The 23,684-nt window shown below is 33.2% G+C and overlaps 1 protein-coding gene across 1 annotated transcript in view; it reads right to left on the reverse strand.

Moving 5' to 3' along the window:
* The window catches only part of Tet (Ten-Eleven Translocation (TET) family protein), a 97,863-nt gene extending 74,766 nt beyond the window's left edge, over nt 1-23,097 (reverse strand). Inside the window, exon 1 of the mRNA XM_076413511.1 lies at nt 21,617-23,097. Within this exon, the coding sequence (XP_076269626.1) occupies nt 21,617-22,975 (1,359 nt within the window). The 5' untranslated portion in view covers nt 22,976-23,097. The remainder of the gene's footprint in view (nt 1-21,616) is intronic.
* Between the last annotated feature and the right edge of the window lie 587 nt (nt 23,098-23,684).

Here is a 23,684-nt window from a genome sequence, read left to right on the forward strand (position 1 = left end):
CAAAGATGGACAGGTCTCAACCTGAAGTAAATAATAAGTAATATTGAGCCAGTGGAAGAGTACATAGAAAGGAGACAACTCAGCCTATGTAGGGCACAGGACAGGTAAAGAGACTCTGAACAAGAGCACCTACATACAAAAGGTGTTTTTCTTTGATTATACTTCATATATGGGTATATATAACGTAATGTTGAAGCCTCACTGATAGACTTCACTTTCCAGTATGTGTCAGTTCATTGAAATGTGACCACATTTTTTTGGGTATATTAACAATTTTTAAAAGTATAACAAGTAAATTAAATCTCTTGACACCGAAGACAAAGAACGTTCTGAACAGCCAATCAAATTTAAAGTCGAGGATTTGAAGGCATTACTCAGTATTGGTGAGAGCAACATAAGAAACCGTTTCCAATCCCTTGAAGAACGGGAGAGTGATCCAAAAACTTGAATAATTTGTGCTGTATAAATTAATGCCAAGACCTTGAAAGGTGTTTGGTCATGTGTGAAATTCTGCCTCAATAGCAAATTCAGAAACGTTTTTTGCATCGTAATGTTACTGGTGGTTAAAAGTGGATCCATTACGATAATCCACAACGGAAAAATTATGGAGATTACCTGGCCATGCATCAACATCAACAGTAAAACCGACAATCGGTGGCTCCAAGCGAACACCCTATATTTAGTGTCTGAGCAGTGTTTCACTTCTTGTGAAGGTAGTAAAAAATTGTCGATTCGTGGATAACCTCAAAAGATACATCGCTCTTTCAAGGTAGATTCCGTAAATTGTCTGAAAGATAGGAAAATGTAGCGGCTATCGATAGACAATTGATTGAATAAAGTACGATTTTTAACAATAAGACTACAAATTAAAAAAAGAAACTTTAAAACCAATTTATAATAATGTATACATATATAAATTAATGTCAATTAAACCTACAAAAATAACAAGGAAATCGAGAATAGAAGAACAAACATCGTGTTGACTCACTGTACTGAAGCCGATTATCGTTCCATATATTCAAAGCCACAAAAACTAGATATAATTGATTAGTAGCTGCAATTTTTATATCTAGAACATTATATAATTTAACAGCGATGAGAATACTTTCCAGAGGAAGTACCTAGTCGGACGCAAAGTCAACTCTGTTAGATTTAACAATCTATTTCCTAAATTAAGCCGACGACAGATTGTTTGCTCGCCACAACTTATTATTTTTGATGAATAAATTATGTGCAACATGTTAATCAGTTTATCAGACGTTTCTTCGTTTGTCGTTTTTTGTTATAGTTGATGCCAGTGATGTTCAGAACCCAACGTTTTTTATACATAATATTATATTAGTTTAGATTAAATTGAGTGCAATTTTTTAAATTCTTGAATAAACGTAGCTCATATTTTGTGCTGATAATCGAAAGTCTTTTTACAGCTCTGTTTTATTTCTCATTTTTTTACTACATCTTACATTCGATATGCTCAATATATTAATTTAAAAATTCGTTTATTGCTATTGTTACAGCAACAGGTTGTAGCAAGACGAGTGCGGGATATTTTATGTATTACCCAAATTCAAATGAACTTAAATAACTTGAGGTAAAGTTAAGAGTAACACTGCTGCAATCTTCTGATTTCCCGCGCGTTGTTCAATAGCTGTATTGGTTTAAAGTTGCTGTGATTTAGTCATTTTAATTCATGTTTTGAGACGATATCGCCAAATCTTCATAAACCCATTTGATTTCGAGGTTATTATGTAGTTTTTCGTTAGTTTCGTAGCGATAAGAATTGATAATTGCTTCTATGGAACCCCATATATGAAAATAGGATTTATAATTGACTGATTATGCCAATCTTCTTGATCTTAGCTCAAATTGGGAGTACCTTCGTTTTTTGCTTTTTAGTCTGATCTGGCCAGCTTTTCATCTAACCTGATGATATTGCTTTAATCCAAGGTTGTGTTGTGTAATATTTTATTTTTATGATTTATTTAATAATTTTTTATGATTATCTCATATTAATATATAATTTATAATCATTGTTCTACCGAGAATATACCCAAATATTGGCTTGATCGTATTGGTTTGAAAGAAAAGCGTTTCATTGGTTAGATCGGCGACTTTTCATTCGGACGACGTGTTTTCCTAAATTTATATTTCATTTTCGTAAACGCCCATTTTAATCAATCGTACACGGAGGTGAACGTGTTTTTACAAAGAACCAAACCGTAGGGAAGACCGTATTTAAATTTGCGAAAGAAAATAAAACAAAATGATTAAAAATTAAATGAAGCTCCCAAAAATAGCTCATTGTTTATTTCCGATTTACTTGCAAGGACAACTGTTATGATTGTTAAATTACAATTTGATTGAGGATAAAACGGTTGTGAAAAATAGTACCTATACGAGCTTATTGTTTCTTAAACAATTTTTTTTTGGTTTCAAACTGGTTCTGCTACATATGATCGATATATATATATATATATATATACATATATATATATATATATATATATATATATATATATATATATATATATATATATATATCGATATCGATAAACCATATAAGATTAAATGGTTTCACTATTTGTTGTTTGTGTCTTGGTCTGATGTTCCATTCCAAGAATTGCAATGAGAATGGAGATTAGCAGAAAATCGATTTAACAGGAAAATTACTTTATACGTTTTTTCAATGAAACCTGTTATTCAATACACCTGATCAATTGTTGAGTGTTTGTTAATAAATCCAAACTATCGTGTTAGAATTAGGGTTTTTCTCCCTATAATATATATAAAATTAAAATATCAATGATAATCTGGATGATTTGAATTGTTTATTATTAATTTTTATGACATCTTAAAGCTAATTTTGATGAGAGTTTAAGGTATTGTTTATATTCTGTTTCTCAATCACCTAAACCAAATTTTTGTTTGTAAGAATATTTGTATAAACACCTCTTCTAACAATTGTTTTTTATTATAAGTCTATTCTTGCATATCTATGAAATTATACTCATTTATAAACTTTAGGAGGATTTTTTTATATATTAATATAAAAAATACATGAATTCATATATTCTATATTGAAGTAATCAATACATGTTTACTCAATTTTGAATAAACACTTATTATTTCTTTTATTTTTAATTCATAAATATGAAAGTAATTGCATTTACTGTAATATTAATATAGATATGTATTATAGGATCATAACAGTTTTAAAATTCTTTATTGGAGAACCGTTAGTTTAGGTATTCTAGACTACAAATTTGAAAAAATCGAATTTCTTTCATATTTTCAAAGCTTGGTCCTTTAGGAATATGCCCTTAACAGGATTTTTGGAAATGGAAACTGGAACTCTAAAACCGAAACTCTCGAAACTACTTTTTTTCGAGATGATTCATATAATATCTCTAGTTCTACTGAACCGATTTAGCTTAAATTTGGAGTACGCCTTCTTTATACATTATTTTATCGTATTAAAGTAAAAAAAAGTCTGACAGTGTTTTTTTTCGCCAAATTACGGCTGTTCGAATATATGAGAATATTTCCATTTCTCTTTGTCATTTCCAATTTTTTTTATGGTAGAAATCGAAATTTTATTACAGTTGGTATTAAAATCTAATGTTTCGAGTTTATAGACTAGAATTTCGCTTTAATCACCAATACAGATAAACTTTTTTGAGTTTTCGTCTTTACTCAAACTTCAAAACCAAGTTAAATAAGAAGAATATACAACGCCACAAATATTTGAACCATTTACGCGTACCTAGGGTTGTCAATGTCACATTTTCGCGGACAGATTTTTTTTTTCGAAAAAAAAATCAAGTCTCATCACCGCAAAATACTCTGTAAGGAACGTGTAAAACCATGGAGGATGGAGATGAATGGCGAGTGATAAAAGAAAATTGCCGACGCCATCGGTAGGGGAATAAATTTCAGTCTGGCCGTATCCTCGACTCTCCCCAAAATACCTCTCTGGTTACCATCTAGCGTTCACTTCCGACGATACGGTGTCAACAAAGGCTTAACTTATGCTGATTTGAAGTCGTAAAGTAGATTGAGTTATTACCCGAAAGAATTTTTGCTATTGAACAATTTTAAGGCTTAATTTACTAGAAAATTAATGAATTCGCATATAAAATTTGTTTGTTGTATTATAAAATGTTTGTGGACAGTATTTAACGTATTGCTGAATAGTTTTTCGGGTTTTAAGTTTCGATAGTTCTGAACTGTGTTCTTTTATATATAATATAAAAGGACTTTTATATTGACTCGTTTTGTTAAGTTTCCCTCATTTTAATTAGCAAACTTTGTTTACAAATAACGTTTTCGGTTTGCTTTTAATTTAAAACAGATTTCCAACTTCTTGCAATTAATTACCCTACAATTAATTTACTAATTTACAATTACCCTATTAAATATTCCCTGCTCATATATAGTATTAACCTTGTAATGATAACTGTCAATATTTTATATACTTCTAATTATTAGTATACTATTTAAGCTGGTTTTAGTGAAAGAGCTTTTCCTATTTTCAGAACAGTAGATAAAAATAGTCCATTGTATTTAAAAACACTATGATTACTCACTAAGTCAGAAAGTGAGTGTGCAAATGACTCTTGATGCGAAACCTCGCTGGAAGTACCATATTAAAAAGGAAAGAAAATAAATTGAGTTATAATACCGACTGTGACACAGGAACCCAAAAGTATGGAAACTAATGGATAAAGCTAAAGAATCAAACCATCTGATATTGCGAAGTTTAATGTAGTGAGATGCATTTCATAGAAAAAACGGCAATATACATCAATATTATTTGACTAGAGATTAAATTAGGACTGATGGGTCCACAGAGATATACATCTGCAACGACTAGTAATAATGCAATAAATAATTTTAAAATATATTATTTATTATTATTAGAATTTTGTCCCGATATTTTCGATCTTAAAACTTGTACCACTGTATCGCGCCCGTTAAATTTAATTATCGTTTCGCACATATTCGACACAGAATAACTAAAAACAGTGCATGTCAAAGCGCGACGAACCCAATCCCGACCCGTGTAACCCACATAAATCAATCCGATTTTTAATCACTCGCATCTTCCGTCGAAATCGAAAATATTTTTAATCTTAATCAGCGCCGACTGTTCCGCACACACATATTTCAATCTCGCCGTGACACGTAACGTCCTATTTCCCGTTCCCAATTTGTAGCCGGGAAATCCTTTCGCGCTTTCCACTTCCACGACGAAAAATCAATTCGCCCGGTTGGCGTTTTCGTTTTCATTCGCTTTCCGCCTCTAATCATTGTTTTCGCTGGAAAAGCATGTGTCACCGAAACAGAAAGTGTTGTCATTTTCAGCGGCACAGGCCATTCCAATATCGACGCCATCGCCAGGCTCTGATGGCCACCAAATTAATTCTGGATCAGAAAATAAATTTCCTTTTATGTTGACATATATATATATATATATATATATATATATATATATATATATATATATATATATATATATATATATATATATAAAGATAGCAGATGGGATGCTTCCGAGACATCGTAAAAAATTTATAGTTACTTCTAAGAACCAAACGCAGATTTGCGGATTACCACTTTAAATTTCAGCATTACCAACTTATTATAGGAAATTTCCCAATCTGCTGGTAATCTTATGTTGCTTGAGGATATATTGCGGAGAAAATGCGGAAATTCTGACACCTGATCGTAAATATAATATTGATATTACGAGTCGAAAGACTTCTACGAAATATACATTGGAATAAAAACTGGATAGAGTTCTGATACTTGACAAAACGACGATGATTTTATATTCGTAAATTCCTCAGAAACACCACAACTACAAATTAAATCACCAGTACCAGTGCCTCATAAATATGTGACAGCACAAAAATTATATTATTAGTGGAGAGCTCTTGCTAAGCTGGATTTTGATCAACATGGACTTGAACTTCATCAAGATGACATTGATTGTGAATGCTACTGGACTAAAGTATTTTGCCTTAGAAACGCTGTGGGAGAATACTTGTTCCCAAACACAAAAATTCTGATGTCCTTACTGTTGATACTGCCATTTCCGAACGCACCGATCGAGCACAAATTTAGTGTCCTTAAAATTTAAGGACACTAAATAACAGCAATCGACTATACTATTGTGTCTTGAATGACAAGAAGCGGGAATTAAAAACACGTCAGTCAAATGATGTCAATAACATTACAGTTTATTTCACATTATGGAAAGATAACATAAATATTGTTTAAACGGTTAAAGCTTCTTTCATTTCTAAAATTACTGTTGAGGAAAATTTGTGGAAAATCTGCAGAATTTGTCTCCCCAATTTGGGGAATTTAGACCATTTTTGTTCAAAAGCAACTAAACTGGATTGTAAAGCATCGTAACTTGGCTATATAGCTAAGACAACTTTGGAATAAACCAGTAAAGAAAGAGTTACAAATACGGGAAGAACAAATAACATAAACGTAATATTCGAATTCAGAAAAATGGCGTATTTTGAATCCATGTCACATATACCTGAATAATACACACAAAAAATAGAACATAGGCCACAACAATTATATATGAATTATAATAATATACGAATTATATATGAAATAAAGTTTTACAGAAAAACCTAAGTAGATATCACAATATGCTTCTGTTAAACGTTAAATTATGATGGGAAAAACATAATGAAGAACATTTTATTTAATTTTAATGTGAAATCAAGATGTTTATAAAATATATATGAACAAAAACCATTTTATTTATCTTGACAGTATACCAGCAGGAAACTTGTTAACATATAATTTGAATTAATCCCATTTCTGTTCCATATCTTAGCGATATTGAGAGCAAATATTGATTTAAGCGTCACAATAAATTTCCTAAACATATTTTGCTTCCATGAGTCATTTAGAATTGATATTTTCGAACAGTGCAATATAAAATTTGATTACTAAGAATCGATACGTAGGAGTATTTACGATAAATATTTCTATCGTAACAGATATTGTTTCTAGAAGTTGTGATCGATTTTTCGCAAATATTTCCGAGACATTTCGAACGAATGTGCCTACTATAATAGCATGACGAATGCATGGGTAGAGTGACGCATCCCTCGAAAGGACCAGACGCAGGGCTAAAATATTCCTGCAAAAACCTCGACAATATTGTGCAGTCCTGCAAGCCGACGGCCTGGCGTAGATGACACCGGTGAACTCGGAGATCAATAAGAACGGTAGTGCAACGATGACTCATGCACCACCCCTTACCTCCCCCCTCAGTCTTTCGCCAACCCGTAGACGCCGCACCACGCACCGATGTTTTCAGTGGCGTTGCAAGCTCTTTTTCCTTATTCGTCTCGCACTTGCAGTAATTTACAACAATCCCAATATAACGAAGTACCTTATTTTCTTGATTTAGATAACATATATATCTACTATTATTGTCTGGAATTATAAATATATCATGTTTTAATATACTGAAAATATAAATACTTAATAATCAAGAAACCTATCAAAACTTTGCATAAAAATAACAAAAATAGAAAAGGTGTATCATATCGAGAAAAATTATGCTGGCACAAAAATTCATTTGATACAGCATTATGGATTTCCTAGTCTCCAGATTGAGTTGATATTGAAGATATCGAAACGCCACTGAATCTTTTTCCGTCTCAGTTTGCGTCGCGAAAAAATCAATCCAACAAATGCCAAATGTTGCCAAATTTCCTATAGACATAACGGCTGCAAATGACAACAGTTTCTATTCGTATACTATACGTTTTAGACATACGCTGCAACATATAACATAACATTGAATGAATTTATTGACGCACTGTACTTTATTATTCTTATATCAGGTTCTATGTAGGAAGTTCTTGGTATCTGATGAAATGAAATTTTACACATTTGAATCAAATGTATAGTTTTTTAAATATATATAATATTTCTACTTGCAATTATTTTCTAGAATGATATTGATAACACTGTGATGAGCTGAGGGCAAAAGTTGGAAGGACAAAAGTTGTGGAAACTAGGTGTATGTAGAACATATGAACAATATCCTTAATTTCAAAATAAATTGTTAATTATTAATAATTTTCAAATTTTAATGTACTGATTTCATGTAATATATTATAATATTATATTTATAATCATCCAGAGCGGCGTCAATATAAAATTTGCACTATGCTTACGGATCTTACAGAGGAGATGCGATCCTGATGGATAAGGAGATATTTTAAAGGTTTATTGTACAGCACAATAATAACCGCCACAGCAGCTTTTTTTCTAAATGTTCATTCTTTTATTTTAAATCACGACATAAAATGCACAACAACCAACGTCCGATACTTATAATTTTATCGATTAAATAATCAATAACTTTCCTATAGTAGTTGAGGATAGTTGACTATATTTCCTAAAAGCGCCTCTATGTACTTCATGATGGTTTATGTACTCTATGTGGTATAGAGTCATCATTATAACATATCTTCTAGAAGCTTCTCTAGATTCTTCAGTGTGACTTTGATACTATTTTCAAGTAGCTTGTTTATTACTAACTGTACTTGTAAATATTTTCCTTCTTTCTTTGCTCTTGACAGAATATATTAATTCATTAGCATAGGTTCATCATTATTTGGTTTAAACTAATTTGAAAATGTTTTTCGACGGTCTTCTTTGCCACTCTCTTCATATTATGAGATATTTAGAGCCAGGATGAAAAATATCGAGAAATAAAATTAATTAAAAAAAATTGTCTTTCTTCGATAATACTTTCTTCAATAAACATTGGTTAATATGTCACTACTAACTAGAAACTATTGTCTTTAAAATGTGTCCGTAATTGAATCTATTTTAGTGCTGGATTAAGATTTACATTTGTTACAAACTGTAGTATCTCCAATGTTTTGGAAAAGCGCAGATTTTAAAATTATGCAGAATTTTAATTCAAGATGTTTTTGAAATATTTTAGGAAATTGTGCTTCCAAATAATTTTATATACTTATATACTCCTCACCATCCTTCCCACAAAGATCATTACGAGAAATAAACGTGCATTGTGAATGTCGGAACGCCCGATTTTTTCCGATCATTTTATTGCTTTCGGAAAATAAAATATAGCTCTATCGGGCGCGGTTGTCAGCTTTTGAATGGAACAAAAAGTGAGCAGATGAAACAACAATTGGGCAGATAAAGAAAATCTTGTGTGTGTGTGCGTGTGTCGCGTGCCCATCGGGACTGCAGCTGCCGTCAGAGGCTCCGCCACATTTTCTGTGCACGATCTTTTTTTTTAAATATATATTGCCATTTTATGTTTATCTTTTGCGCATTGCTTTCTGTCGATATTCGGTTCCGTACGGCTTTTTACTCGTCCATTTTGTTTTCCTAATTCATTGAGCTCGCGGAATAAAAACAAAATGGGAAAATATAAATTAGGGTGTTGCTCGGATATAATATTTTCTCGAAATAATTTATATTTTTAGAACAATAAAAATATACATTAAATATGTACACGTAATGTTTATGACTATATTTCAAACAATTTAGTTACATTAGTTTGTTATATTAGGTATATTAGTGTTATTAGGTGTAAAATAATATATATGATATGATATGATATGATATGTAAAATAGAATCGTACTACCTAAATATTTGAATTGCTTCTATTATATTTTTCAAATGTAAATTAATAAAGATCAATTTTGATGACACAATCTTATATCATCTACCAAATATCTGTTATGGTCCCCCCCCATTATCTCCTACAGTAACCACGCTTAAGTACCTTGAGATGAATATATGATTCTTGCAATAAAAATAATAAAAATAAATAAAATTAATAATATTAAATAAATAATAATAATAATAATATATAATATAAAAAATAATCTGTCTTACATGCCAATTGTACTTTATTTAATTACTATCACAATGACATGATAAATTATTTAAACTACCACCCCTTTCATCTCCTAGTCTATTTTTACGGTCTAATATTTTAACTGTATTTTCCCAAACTGTATCTATAAATATACTTGGGCGTTAATTTAAAATGAAAAATTAGTGGTTAAATAAAATATATTATTGAATTACTAATTAAAGTAATAAATTACTAAGTATAATATTTCTAATAAAACAGCCAATGCGCGTCGTAGATGACGTCGAATGTAGTACCAAATTCATTTTGTAAAACCTCAAATACAATTTAATCTCAGCCGGATTTCTCCTTCTCGTTTTACTAACTAGCTAACTATTCTGTCCCATTTTAACTAACTCTAGTTAAAATGAGACAGAAAGCTGACTGATGTATCGGATCATGTAACCGAATCAGTCTATAAAATTCCATTTGGGTTGGTGTTGGTCGATATTATTATCGTATGTCAGCAAAATTCAAATTCATATTCAAAACATTAATTACAATAATCCTAGTTGCTATTTAATATTTGTGATTACTCCGTTTGAAAATACGAAGACATTAAATAATTAGAGTTAAGAACTGATTACGTACCCAATTAAGTACTTCGAACAGGAACGCGGTAATGCAGTTACTAAATCTAATTTTATGAATTTTATGAAGTAAAATGGGTTCCCTCTCATAGGGGAATATGCGGTAATGAAAGATCTGACTATCTGGTGACAGAAAAGAAGATTCAATTAAAGTAAGCGTGCTATTTAGCAAGGAAGACGCTAAAACACATATAGGGATTCTATACAAAAAAGTAGATCAAAAAATTGGAATCTCCTTATAAAAAATAACAAGTTGTTGGAGATCAAAAGGGTTTTTCAGCAATCTCCTAATATTAATAACTTTAGCAGGTTCCAACTCAGCATCCTTGCTCGGCTGTCGATAGGACACAGTAGCCTTACTCATGGGAATTTGTTAAAAGGAAGAGACCCTCCACTTTATAATCAATGTCAAACACAACAGAGCTTCAAAGACATCCTTCTGGACTGTCGAAAGCGTGAAATAATAAGATAGCAACTCGGGATGCCAAGGTCATTAGAGCAACTGGCCCAACCCAAGCACTTGGGCATGTTTATCAACTTTTTGACGGCCGCGGGTTTATTACCGGTCTTGTGATATCTTCAGAGAAATCAGTTACTATGTTCTATTACAATTTGCATGATCTATTATTTTTATTTAAATGTCTTTATTTTGTCTTATATTTTATTATATCTTCTATTGTTAGTTTACTATTGCCTACCGTATGTTATATAACTACTATAGGTCATTATATATTTTATTTAAATATTATTTTTCAATCGACCCTAAATAGTCCAAGAGGCTGATGAGCTTTTAAAAATAAAAAATAATAATAATAAAATAATGTATGAAGCAAAATATACAGAGGCAATAACTAAACGTAAAAAAGTGAATATGCTCTATAATCAAATTAAAATAAGTTACTTAGATGTACAATTGTGAATTAGGCAGATTAGGCCTCCAGGGGATGTCACTACATAAAAAAACGTGAATAGAACATCATAGATAGTTTAGAAAAGAATCAATGTAATTCAATGTAAATATAATAAAACAACTCCAACCTACGAACTATTATAGTTGTTTAAATAAACGAAGTTTAAGTTCTTCAATAATATATGTAATAGACTAGCGACCCGCCCCGGCTTCGCACGGGTGCAATGCTGATACTAAATTAAATACACTACAGAAAAAATATGAACGTTGTATATAAAAACATAGCGGCCCGCTCCGACTTTGCACGGGCATAAAATATATATGCCTATGTCACTCAATGAAAACATGATTAAAATCGATCCAGTATTTTTGGTTCATTCATTACTGCCCTTGGCCCGCACGCATTAAATTTGGAGTAAAACAATTCCTCTTCCCATATACTTACTATGAAGATTTCCTGCTATCTTTGGAATATCTGAATTCATACAATTTTTATTACATTACACATTTTTAAACGCAAATTTTAAATTTGTAATATCTCCGAAAATATTTGTTTAATTTACATGCTGTAAGGAACCATATTGATCTATATTAATTTCACACTGTATTTGAGGTAATTAATTTGATAAGGATTAATGCTGTATTGCTTAAAATAGCTTCGTAAATAAGCCATTTTCTCACGTAAAAAGTAAACAATAAAAATGGATAATGTGGGTTATCCCTAAAAGACAAACATATACCATCGCGGACTTTTTTGTAGAGCATTTTTTATGGTGTACAATACTGTAGTACATCAATTTGATCTAACTCGTAGGGTTAGGCACCGTTTTTGCTAATTGCTAAATAAGCCTAAAAAAATAGGTTAATTTACGACATCACGTTAGAAACCTCTAAAATTAGCAATGTTGCCTTAGTATATTATGCATGTATTATACATATAAACCTTCCTCTTGAATCACTCTATCTATTGAAAAAAACGGCATCAAAATCTGTTGCGTAGTTTTAAAGATTTAAGCGCACATAGGGATATAGGGACAGAAAAGGCGACTTTGTTTTATACTATGTAGTGATGTACTATAATATTAAAACAAACTATATTTTGTAACGTTATTTTTATTTCATTATTTTATTTACGTTAGTATTTTGTTGTCAGTCAATTTTTTATGCAGCAATATTGTGAGGTTGTGACATTATAAATTTGGATGGCGCATCCTGGTTATTTTATTGGAAGAACTATATATTTAGTTTTTAACAATATATGTGCACAAATTATAGTTTGAAGGAGAGACTGAGCAAGCAATATTAACGTTAAATGAATAGCTCTGAGCTATTTCATAAATATCAGAACATACCCCTAGCGTAATCAACATAATAATAGATCGCTGATTGGGGTGGCTAGATAAATACGAAACCCTAACCCGTACACTGTAGAAACGGGTTGGACGAGTAACTAGATCTGAAAAATAGACTCGGCTTTTCGACGCCGCGTCTCATCCCCTCGGAAGCTGGGAAAGGTACCGGTGATGCGTTTTCTCGACCCGTAAGGTCCGTTAGGACTTGTCTCGATTAAAATGCGTAAGAAGCAGAGCGCGAAGTGCAAAGTTCACGTAGCCCGATGTGGGTAAAAACTTTATTTCTATGTAAGGAATCGGGAGAACGTTGGATTGTAACTTTTCAGGGTGATTTCGTTTTAATTACGGAGGAAACTAGTTTCGAGTACAGATGTTTCATGGCGTTTTTCTCAGAACCGAAAGGTTTAATTGACAGATTCCAGTTCCATGGGAAGATTAGATAGAAAAACGAGATTATAGAACCAATCCTTTTTCTAGGCCATATATGTATATATTTATATATATATATATATATATATATAACGTAATTAATGACCTTAGACGATCTGTTTTTTATCTCCTGGCTGGATGAGGTTTCAATAGCTCATGATTAACATCACAGCATTAACACCACCTCTCATTCCTGTGGAATCTGGGTATAAAGCTTCAGTCTTTTCGTATCCAGTCTTTTGTAATGTGCTCAAAATAGTTTATGGTCAATATTTAGTTCTGCACCGACATCGCAATATGTGACAATGTTGGTCTAATATATTTAAGAATTTAGAGATGAAAAACAGGTTTACCTTTGAGAATTTTCGTATACAAAAAAGCAAAATATGACGAAATAAAATTTCTGAAATATAAAACTTGAATAATCATTATTTAGAATTGAGTAAACGAATTTTTTATGAATGGTTTGGTAAGACTTCATTAAATATGTATTATTATATAGATATGCAATTTAAAGACATTTAATAGGGAAAAATTTAATATATAATACATTCGTGATGTATTACTGAATGCAGAACGTTACGTATTAACTTAATTATTTAAGAAAAAAGCAAAGTATTGATAACTGCATTAAAATATTGCCGACTATTATGGACTTCAAGTTACAACGGAATCAAGTTAGAGCAAGTACAGGAATTCAAATACTTTAGATCAGTAATACAGGACCAGAAAATAATGCGTATAGAAGAGAGGAAATCAAATACGATGTTGCGATGTAAATTCTATCATTCATTTAAAAAGCGACATCAGTGCACAGTTAAGGAACAAATACAGAGAGGCAAATTACAGTGGTTTGAATGACTTCCCAATGCAAGGTGAACGAGTTCCTCCCGGACCTTTGTGACCAAAACGAAAGCGACAAAATCATAGAATGCGATCCGAAATAAAGGAGACTAACATTGTCCGAGAACACCTGCGGAATATTCGAATTCCTGCAGCACCAACAACGGCGTATAGCTCGACTATGATAATTAGCGAAAAGGTTGCTACACTTCATGATAATATTTTCAATTTTTGTTTTTAAAATTAGTGACTTCTTGAAACAGAAATCTCAAACTTTATATATAAACACTTCAAGGACTAATAAAATAAACTCTCTTTTATATTAATGTGAATATCAACGTCAAATATGCAACAAAATGGACCACCTCTATTTCAAAATGTTTATGACTGTATCTTATATCGCCAAACTCTTAGATGCCATCTATACGCGAATGTTAAAATATCATAAACTGCTTGAAGCAATTTTAATTATGTGCACCAATTTTGAATATAACTGTTAATGTATACATTTTTTAATGAAACTGAAGATAAACATGAAATTCGTATTACATGTATTATTAGTAGACCGAAACGACATTTTATTACTCCGTAGTAAAACACAACCAAAGTTTATACAAAATAGCAGTGAACTCACGTCATCAATATGTGCCTGTCGTAAATTGTAAATTCGTTTTAGAGTTCTGGTTGACAAACCTCAGCAAAATTCTTCAAAATATTAATTATTGTGACTACAGATTATAAAACACAAAATACAAAAATGCTAAAATAAATCATATCTTATACCAGTAGTTTTTAATATAATAATATAATATTTTATTTGCAACAGTTTAATTATTTTATTTAGATTAAAATCTTGTTATACGTCATAGCCAAAATGAACTAAAACTCAAGAGTTGTGAGACTTGGGTTCACTACTATTTTGAATAAACTCTATATCTCTGCTTAAAAAATTTTGTTAACAAATAATTAGTTCACTAAGTAAAACATTTCTTATTTGATTATTACAGACGTTTCATCATGCAACCAAACAAAAAGCTAACAAGTTTACTGCAGTAAATTATATCCAGATGAAGTGTGCTAAACATATATTAACGGTAAACCGAAAAGCTGTTTTATTATTTCATGATGAACACGACTATCTCTCCTCTTTTTTAGTGAATAAGTAGTTCATCAGGTCATCTTTTCAACCATCTAGTTTCATTTCAAATTTCAACCATTTCAAAGTTCATCAGATGCATATTAAAACAAACCAATCCCATAAAACAATCGCAGCTGTCGATTAAATTTCTCTAATCTGGTCATTTGGCTAGCACGGGCTCTATTATAATGTACCATAGCCCAGTTTTTTTTCCTTTTTCGGTATCGGTTCGTTATAGCGAACATTGAACCTAAACTTCGGGCTTGTCCCATCCATCGGGATATGTTATATGCCACCGCATTCAGCATATGCCATCATATAAAACGTTCTCAAACCAGGTAGTACGTCCTGGCCCGAAACGTAACAGCTGCACTGTTTTGAAGAATAAACTTTGGCCAGCTGTTTGCTCGCAATGGCCCAGACGAACGAGTCGCCCGCAACTAGGCGCAACCCCTAGAGAACTCCGCTGGCCCACTGCCGTTATGCACATAATAGCAAAAATGTATTTAGAGAATATGTGCGTTCACATACACAATGGACGTATAATGATATCGATGAAGAGAAATTACATTAAATTTATGTCGACATTAATAAGGTTTGACGACTTTTTTTTCATTAAAAACTGTGAGAAAACTGGATGGAATATGTCTAATTAGTTGTATTTATAATTTTATTTGAGAAGAAAAAGATAACAACGAGCGATATAGTAGCAAACCTCTATAACCAAGTTCTTAAGTTAAGATCTGAATATAATAAATTAATTTAAATATGTTTTCTCCTGATGGTATTATGCTTGGTTTTCGACAACCAGATTAGATTAAGCACTATCAGAATTTCCCTACCTTAACACTAGTGTAAATAAAAACATAAATGTTCGGCATAGTCCTGTTAAATACGATTAATCACAAACAATAATATTATGACTAAGTAAAATTTAGCTCCTGATTCTATTACTAACCTAGTTTAAAAGTTAGATTAATGTTATCTTTCTTCAATATTGTCGCAAAATAGAGAAAGTATTTCGAAACATCAACCAAACAAACCTCAATAATATTTTTAGAACAAGTTTATTTCAATTAATATTATACACAGATGGCTTGAAAATTTACACTATCTTTACTAACACTAACTACTAAATATATAATGAAAAGAAATACAATGTAAATGATAGAAGAACAATATTATTAATATGATAAACTGAACAAATTTTCACTCAAAACTGAATGTAGTGATGAGAATAGCTATACTTAGTGATAATTAGGTATTCAACGATATAAAATTTGTTACATATAGTCTATTATTTTCAACTTAGAATTCAGCGTGTAAAAGTTTCCTAGAAATACTAGAGTAAGGGAAACCTAATAACAATCAAGTTGACTTAGTTTCGTATTTTTAGTCGAAATAATAATAAAAAGACGATTAATAAGACAATAATATAAACAATATAAAATGAAAATACAACTCTAATAAACACATTTATAGTTGAGAACTTTAAATACCCCAGAAAGAAAGGTCTAATATGTGTGTTCTGAAATTAATAATAATAATCTACTAATAAAGGAAGTAAAAAAAATATATGGGAGCATAAGACGTTAGAATATATTAATGTGAAACAAATGAAATATATTAATTTTAAAAAGAAACCATCAAAAGTAAAATTTTTCAGCAACATAAAAATACTAATACCAAAAACCTAAGAATTTCATTAAAAATACACATAGGTCTGTATAAAATAAGTTTGGAGAAAGTATTTTTGGTTGAAAATTAGTAAAAATTAATTTATTAATATCAGAGGATGCAAGATTTAAATTGTACTAGGACGATAAGAATGCTACGTACATACATTAATATAATGTTGAGAACAATCCGTAAATCTGTTGTGCTACAAAATATGTATTATGATCTATTATATCATTTTCAAAATAACAATAATTAGCAATATAAGTAATAATAAGTAATAATAGGTTAATTTAATATTTTTGATGTAAATATAAATTATAATAAGGCCATGGCATTAGATTTCATTTAATAACACTAAAAGCACTAGGAATGGCTATTATGGTCCAGAAAATGGTAGAGAACTATCTATAAACTGCAGAATTAATATATCAGCGTAAATATAAATAAACATATAATGATATGATTAGGGAATAATTGAAACTGATTATTATTCATTTTGTAGCACTAAAAGACCCTCGGATTGCTATTCTGGTACAAGAAGTTCAGTGTTATGTTCTATTTTTTCAAAAAATCGAATCACTTTAATAAAAACAGTATTGATGAACAATAACATTATCGACAGAAAAATAGAGCATCAATATGAATAAAATAAATCACTGTATATTGATTTCACCACCAAAAGGATCAAGCACAAGCATGTATGTACAAACCAATAAGCATGACCCGTGATGACAAGCCAGACGTTAAGAAGAAATATGAAAATCTCAAGCTAAAGTTCAAGAAAATGTATTGATTTTTTACCAACGAGTCTTTAAACCAGAATGGATTTGTGGTGTTCGCTCAGTATAGACAGTGGAACTGGAGTTGTACCAGCCAAAACAACAGAAATATTATATACAGATTCCAAACCAGGACACTGAGAGGTATTGTTGATACTCCATGGTACATTCGTAACGACAATCTGCATAAGGACCTGAAGGTAGAAACTGTCGATAACGTTATCTAGGAATATGTCCAAATACATGAACAGATGCTCCATCAGTACATCAGCATTGAAGTTCTCCAGCTCCTCGATAATGACGGCTAAGCCAGAAGTTTAAAGAGAGTGAAGTCATTTGACCTAATTCAGCGAAGTTATTGGCAAAACAAAGCTGATTAGTGTTAATTTATTAGATTGTTACAATAAATAATAACAAATAAATTTTAAAGAACTTATTATGATGTTAGAAACAATCCATGAGGACCTTGAAATTGTATTCAATATTTCTGCTCCAGAATGAGTAACAAACAGGCCATTGGCGAGGAGGAAAAAAAAAAGCGAAACTCGATATTGCATATCCGGCGGGGCTGCAAAACCATTAATTTATCCGAGGTAGTCAGATAATCTCGAAAATCTCGAGACCTAGTAACATGGCGGCCCGAATTCAGTCGCACAGTTGTCGTGCTCGAAACACGAGACGCGGCATCCATCCCTCGAGCTGGCTGACACACACACACGCACACACAAACGCACATGGGTCGGCCCCGATAGCGGGGTTGAAAAGTGGCATCGCTGTAACGCCACCAAGATGGAAATTATAACGACGAACTAGAGTCGAACCGCGAGGATGTTACCGAGTCGGCACTCGGGCTCTCCCGATGACTATTGCCGTTCTGTTAAATTCACGTTTAGCTGATAACTAAACGAAAATTGCTTTGGCTTCTATCAAACCAGGGATAATTGTGTTGTTCGAGTAAATTACGTGGGACGCGTACTCGCCGAAATAATTGCTTTGTCTTGACTTCAACTACGATTATGTAAGCAGGGCGTATTTTGGAACGAGGACCGTTCATATTTAGATATCTGCTTTAAAGGAGGCTGTTTAATATCAATTATCAAACTATGGCGCAAAGCTTCAGCTAGGCGAAATAACTTTTTTAACCGTTCGTCAAAAAGATATTTAGGATCCTACTGACCTAATATTCCAGTACCCTCTAATCTATATTAATATAGCAATCTAGTAAATTAACTCAAACAAGCTACTACTTTTTAACATAGTATCCTAAAGGTCTAAAATTGTAAGGCAATTGTTCTACGATAGAAATTTGGGGCTTAACATATATGTCACTGTTTTTAATGTGCACTGAATTTTAACAGTCCCCGGCCTGACACATAGATGGTGCTACTAGAATTAAATACATATGTTTTTTAGTTGGCCCTAACCTCCAAAAGATGGGTGTATACATTTGGCAGCTGTCGGTTCACTAGTTTGTGAATTATAGCATTTTGAGTGAAGCAACTTTTATTATTGTGAAAACAATGGATAAAAAGGTATTTCGGGTGTTGATAAAATATTGCTTTTTGAAGGGCAAAATACAGAAGAAACTAGAAGCAAAAACTTGGCATGATGCCGAGTTTACGGACACCGCTTCAGAGAAATCAACCATCAAGGATTGGTATGTTAAGTTTAGACATGGTAAAATTATTAAAATTCGCAAAATGAATTTGTATGGCCGTAAATTGAAACTAAATAAAATATCAGACACTCTAAAGACATCAACTGAACGTGTACATCATATCGTTCACGAATATTTAGGTATGAGAAAGCTTTGTGTAAAGTGGGTGCCGCGCGAGCTCACTTTCAACCAAAAACAACGACGAATTGATGATTCGGAGCAGTGTTTGAAGATGATCAAACGTAATAAACCCAAGTTTTTGCATAGTTATGTGACAATAGATGAAACATGGCTCCATCATTTCACTCCGAAGTCCAATCGACAGTCATCTCAGTGGACAGCACACGATGAACCCACTCCAAAGCGTCGGAAAAGGCAACAGTCGGCTAGTAAGGTTATGGTTCTGTATTTTGGAATGCGCATAGAATAATTTTCATTGACTTCCTTGAAAAAGTAAAGAATAAAGAAACAGCGACTATTACATATACATGACCAACATAGCGTTGTTGGACCTTTTGAAGAACGAAATCGCCGAAAAACGGCTGTATTTGAAGAAAAAGAAAGTGCTGCTTCACCAAGATATTGCACCGTGTAACAAGTCAATGAAAACTATGGCAAAAATCCAAGAATTGGCCTTCGAATTGCTTCCTCATCCACTGTTATTATCCAGATCTGGCCCCAGCGACTATTTCCTGTTCTCAAATCTCAAAAGAATGCTCGCTGGGAAGAAATTTGGCTTATTAAACTGAGGCCTGTTTTGAAGCACAAACACACCAAACACACAGGACAAATCGTACTACAAAAATGGTATCGAAAAGTGGGAGAGTCGCTATAATCAGTGCATCACCCTTGAATCACCCAAAAAAATGTGTTTTACTATAGTAGGCCGGGGACTTTTTAATTGACCTGTTAGTAATAACTTCAGTGAACTAGATTAAACAATTTTATTTTCTTTAATGTTCTCCCTTAATTTTTTAGTAGCTGGGGAACTTCAACATTAATGTGCTTCTGCTAATGTGTTATGTGTAGCACTTTCTACCACCAGGTCCTTATAAACAATACCTTCCAGTACCTAGATTTTAAATCTTTTATAATATTTTTATTACTTTCGCTGGTACAAGACCCGAGTTGAACACCATACTGGTTTAGTTTTTTTAGTTTTTTTAAGTTTTTTGTCCAAGTTAGGATAGGCATCTTCTTGTTTCACTCTGAAGTATCGGTCAATTATATATGACTCTAATATTTTTGAATATTAGCCAGGGCGAAGCATTTTAATCTTATGAAATCTTTAAATCTTCATGTCAAACTTTATCAACCCGTCATAACATCAAAAATTGTTATTTAATGTAGAAGAACGTCATAGTCATCAAATTTACCAGTTCGGTTAGATTGCTCTTAGTTGATTATATTGATACTTCGCATTTTCATTAGTAGTTATTGCAGATAAGTATATGCAAGTACCTAATATAAATTATTGATTGTTTATGCTAGTTAAGAGGTGAAGTTATCAATAATAATGTAACAATAGTGTACCGATTGTTAACTTTTCTCGATTTGCGAGGTTTTTCAAAAATCCATTATTCTTGCAATATACACTGATACTGTTAGTTAACTTACTGTGTGTAACTATAACTGCGAAGCAAATGTCATTTTTCGTAAAATTAAAATATTTTTAGACCTTATAATTGGTACTGACATGAAGTGGAAGCAGCATACATTGACATATGTGGTCACCATCAAAGACGAATATAATCTATCAACATCATGATAGTGTAACCGTCAATTCAAAACACCGATTTAGAGACTACCTTGTCTTATTGTCCTAATTTAACGCCAAAGAACTCTTCTTTATTCCATACTATTGAGATAAAAATATTGTCGCATTTGAAGAACATTGAATTCTTCATGTATGTATGAAAATGTATGTTTTAAAGATATCCCAATAGAAGTAGAGGACATCGAAAATACAAAGATATATCAGTAATAAATCCATGTAATAAAAAGCAGTATGTAAAAAGCGATATCAAAATAATTAATTTTTTTCGGATGTTATGATTAAAGTTTTATGAAAAATAATTTTGAAAATCGAAATTTTAAGACAATTTCAAATTTTTAAAATTCAATTTGACTTCGCAAATGATAATAAAATAATTAAGTTTAAAAAAATCCTCTTAAGGGTAAATTTATAAGCTTTGAGAATATGAAAAAAATCGATTTATTCAGTTTTCTCGACTCCAAAGACTATCCCTTTAAACAATCAAAGTACAAAAAAAAATTAAATATTAAAGTCTTACCTTTTTTTCAGTCAATTTCTCACACCTTCTCTGCTTGCAGATCTGGTGGCTCTTGTCGTTGCGACACGGCGCACAGTCACCGCAATTGTCCTTCCTCTGGCACCCAATACATTCTCCGCACCTCTTCCTCTTCTTCTTCACTTGTTTGTCCATACCACCACCGCTGATATCGTGTTCGAGACCGATGGCGAGCCCGTGCTGCGCCTTGAACCCGTCCGTACTCGAGACCGCGGCCACCTGCCCCGAATTCTCCGACCCCAGGTCCATGTTGCTGGACGCCCCGTCGCTTTCCGCCGAGCTTTCCAAGCTGGACGCGCGGATTTTTCGCCGTTCCTTCTTCCGGAAGTCGTTCCGCGTCGGTGAAGTCATCGTGTCGGTCAAGCCGTTGATTTTCTTGTCCAGGCCGTTGTAGAGGCCGTTATCGGTGTTCAGCGGCGGCATCGGGTTCTGGAACTGACCCGGATGGATAGCCACGTTTTGGAGCTTGAGTCCCTGGTCCGTCTGATGTAACGCGGACAGATTCGTCAATTTGATGTCCGACTCCGGCTTCAACACCGTCACGACGGTGGGCGACGAGATGATCTGACTGTTCTGGATGATGGCACCGTTCTGTGCCGGGAAAATGCTCGCGGAATGTATCGTATTGTTCAGGGCCAGATTGGCCGTGGGATGCGAATACAACTGGATGTGTCTCTCGTCCAGGAACTGTTGCTGGATGGAGGGGATCTCCCGCGCTTGGATGGGGGCGGGAACCAGGGGATAATTTCTAGGATTAACAGCACTTAAGGTATGAAAGCTAGAGTTCAGCGTGGTGAGGCTCTGGTTCTGGGGACTAGAGGAGGAGTTCGGAGAGACCGGCGTGAGGTTCGTCAGGGTGGTGAGAGTGGGTTCGCTGGTGGTGACCGGGTCGTTGAACGCCTGGAACTGGCTCTGGAACGAAGGCAACTTTGAAGCACCGTTTTGCGAAGCGAACGAGTCGGGGAGCGCGTTCACGGGCGTGGTGGCCGAGAAGGCGGACGCCGAATCGACCGGCTTCGATTCCCAGGGACGGTACTGCGGCTGCGACGAGATGATGGACAGCCCGTTCTCGCCGCGTTCCACCAGTCTCGTCTCGGTGTAATAGTCCCAGTTTGATATGTCTAACAGACGCGTGTCGCTGAACAAGCGATCGGACACTGACGTGAACGTTCCGCTGGAGTCCATGTCGGAATTGAACGTAGAAAATGGAGGTAGATTGGCTCCGGGCGGTACATCCTGTACCGTGGAGCTAGGTGTGGCCGGCGTCGGTGGATACGACGGCGTCAGCGTGGTGTAGGCCGCCCCCAGTCCATCGGGATCTTGACTCAACGTTTCGCTCATGTTTCGATTTTCATCGTCGTCCGCTAACTCAGCATAATCTTCGGAATCGATATACGTCGGTTCTCTGAGGCTGACGTTCACAAAAATATCATCTTTATTGTCGTGAATGTAAAAAATCCTGAATGTTCGCTGAGAATGGAGCAATTTGTACTTTTCTGTATTTGTACTGTATGTTTGGTTTCGTATAAAAATAGCACTATCGTCTATACATCTTATAGATTATCTTAGGTTTTACAAAAATAATATCTGAAACAAAAAACAACGCATTAGTGAAAGTGCAAGCGTTAACTACAACTAACTACAAAAGCAATCCAAGTCTACAACATATAACATGAGAAAAAACCTCTCCAAATTTCAGTAACTTTAAAATGGTTCGCTTTAAAAAGTCATGTCGTCCATTATTTAATACATACCTAGCACATTATTTAGTAAATAGTTATTCATTTTTTAATTAAAAGCATTTATTAAGAAAAATTTATGCAATTTATATTAATAAAAACATCTTTCGTCATTTCTTGAAATTTTTTCTACCAAATGCTGGTTTGCCAGCCATCTAACCATCATCTATTTTCGTACACCTTCAGAATTTCCATCATCTTAACTGTGTATCATCATTTGTGTCTGTTGTTTACGGTAGCAAATATTTTAAGCAACAATACGTCATTCAACCTGTTCAGTTGACGTCATTAGATATTTACAGTAACCATTT

The sequence above is a fragment of the Rhynchophorus ferrugineus genome, unplaced genomic scaffold, assembly GCF_030347505.1.
Source record: "Rhynchophorus ferrugineus isolate W39M unplaced genomic scaffold, kcgeb_rfMv2 rfM9, whole genome shotgun sequence".
Taxonomy (NCBI): domain Eukaryota; kingdom Metazoa; phylum Arthropoda; class Insecta; order Coleoptera; family Curculionidae; genus Rhynchophorus; species Rhynchophorus ferrugineus.